Below are 2139 nucleotides of genomic sequence, written 5' to 3' on the forward strand. Positions count from 1 at the left end.
GTCCTCAACAAAGCATTCCAGAATCCAAATGCGGACATCAGACATGCGTTCGGGTGACGAAATTCAATATGAGGAGCGGGGACGTAGGTCGTGGGGACCGAACCTCGTAAACATATCCTTTGTTTGTGATTGCTTTGGCGCACTTGTTTTCATATTCATATCTTACATCGCCATTGTGTATTGCTTGTTGATCATTTTGCCCTATCACATTTGTAGTTAATTTGTTTACCCCTCTTGTTAGTTTTATATCCTTGCACATATATTGTCTATATCTCTTTGTTAGGATATATCTTATTGTTTATATATCCTTACATATATTTCTATCATATAGGATATATCACCTTGTGTATATTACATATTCTTGCACATAACTCTTTGTATATCTATCTTGCAAGAATATATTTGTTAATTAGTTTTAATTGGTATTTAATCGGATTAGATTAGCATAAGACTCTAATCACCCCCCCTCTAGGGTCTAACAACTCATTTATTTTCAAGAGAGAATTGAAAGGGATTATTCCCTTTAATTATTAACACTGTAGCTACAGTGTTCATTTGAGAAATCTCAGTTTTGAGATCTGCTCTTAAATTGTAATTTCTTGTTTGATTAATAAGAAATTGACTGTGTGGCTCCCGAGGACGTTGGCAGTTGCCGAACCTCGTTAAAACTTGGTGTACTTTTTCCTATTCTGCGTTTCTGTTGCATTAGGGATTTAAGCGTTAAATTCCCAACATAAACTTTAAGGGTTTTTTGTGAGACACCACAAAGTTCTGGATTTATGAGATAAAAACATATTGAAAACCCCATAGTTGGGGGTTACATCGAATTTTCCAAAGCTGAAGGGGTTAGCTGCTACACGACCAAACTTGATGGGAGGTTTTCTCAAATTAAAATAGGTGAAGGGGTTTTTCTAAACTCAACCCTAAAATAAAATCTGCACAAAGTTCGGATCAAATTGCCAACAAACCCAAACCCGAATCCAACCCCCAAACCGCCTTAAACATACAAACCCCCCAACAAAACGGAAGTTAACCCTCCCCGATTTCCCCCCTCTTCCCCCAAAATCCCCAAATCTCAAAACCCTAACCCTAACCCTAATGGCGACGATCAGCCTTCGAAAGGCCAACACTCGCCTCCCCCCGGAGGTCAACCGGGTCCTCTACGTCCGCAACCTCCCCTTCAACATCTCGAGCGAGGAGATGTACGACATCTTCGGCAAGTACGGCGCGATCCGCCAGATCCGCATCGGGACCAACAGGGACACGCGGGGCACCGCCTTCGTCGTCTACGAGGACATCTACGACGCCAAGACCGCCGTCGACCACCTCTCGGGGTTCAACGTGGCGAACAGGTACCTGATCGTGCTCTACTACCAGCAGGCGAAGATGAGCAAGAAGTTCGACGCGAAGAAGAAGGAGGATGAGATCCAGAGGATGCAGGAGAAGTACGGCATCCCTGCTACCAAAGATAAGTGATGGCTTTTCCCCTTTCAAAATCTGATCTTGACGGTTCTGCACATCGAAAGGAGGGAACTTTGGGATGTGGGTTTGTGTTGTTTGATAGTTAAATGCGGTTTGTTATATGACCAGAGAATCTATCGACTGTTGAATGATCTAATGACAAATTGGGATTTAAGTGGTGCTATTTGCACTGTATCTGTTAGTGGGCATATCTTGGATTTCTGTGTTACGACTTGTGCAAGTAGAATGGCTTTTTGAATGAAAGGTGATAATCATGGCAATGACATCGAATTAAATATTTAAAATCAAATTAAACCCTCCAGTTCCCTCCCTCTTTACCCCAACCCCCCAAACCCTAACTATAACTGCAGACTCACATTGGTTTCAATCGGTCTCAGCAAGACCCAACGCTCGCCACCTCCCAGAAGTGAACCGAGGTCTCTATGTCTGCAACCATGACTGGACTGGATACTAGATTCAGATAGACTTAATGAATTATTTCTTTTTGAAGTTTTTTTTAGCTATTTAGTATTGCATAGAATTTTATCTACATTATTTAATTTTCTCAAAAAATTACTAATGCTTTAAGTTATATGCTAATATGTTAATTGTTTTACTGTTTGGAATCGTTCGATACTACCTAAATCTATATGAAATACACGAGTAAGAACATTGTAT

At 40.9% G+C, this 2139-nt stretch overlaps 1 protein-coding gene across 1 annotated transcript; it reads left to right on the forward strand.

The window, feature by feature from the left end:
* LOC109822694 (splicing factor 3B subunit 6-like protein) lies at positions 1023 to 1690 on the forward strand. Its single transcript, XM_020388922.1, has one exon. The coding sequence runs from the start codon at positions 1099 to 1101 to the stop codon at positions 1474 to 1476; it is 378 nt and encodes a 125-aa protein (XP_020244511.1). The 5' UTR covers positions 1023 to 1098; the 3' UTR covers positions 1477 to 1690.

The sequence above is a fragment of the Asparagus officinalis genome, chromosome 8 (assembly GCF_001876935.1).
Source record: "Asparagus officinalis chromosome 8, Aspof.V1, whole genome shotgun sequence".
Lineage (NCBI taxonomy): Eukaryota > Viridiplantae > Streptophyta > Magnoliopsida > Asparagales > Asparagaceae > Asparagus > Asparagus officinalis.

Bases quoted from the DNA above. Each gene is read 5' to 3' on its own strand.
- LOC109822694 (XM_020388922.1), top strand. From the start codon at position 1,099: ATGGCGACGATCAGCCTTCGAAAGGCCAACACTCGCCTCCCCCCGGAG.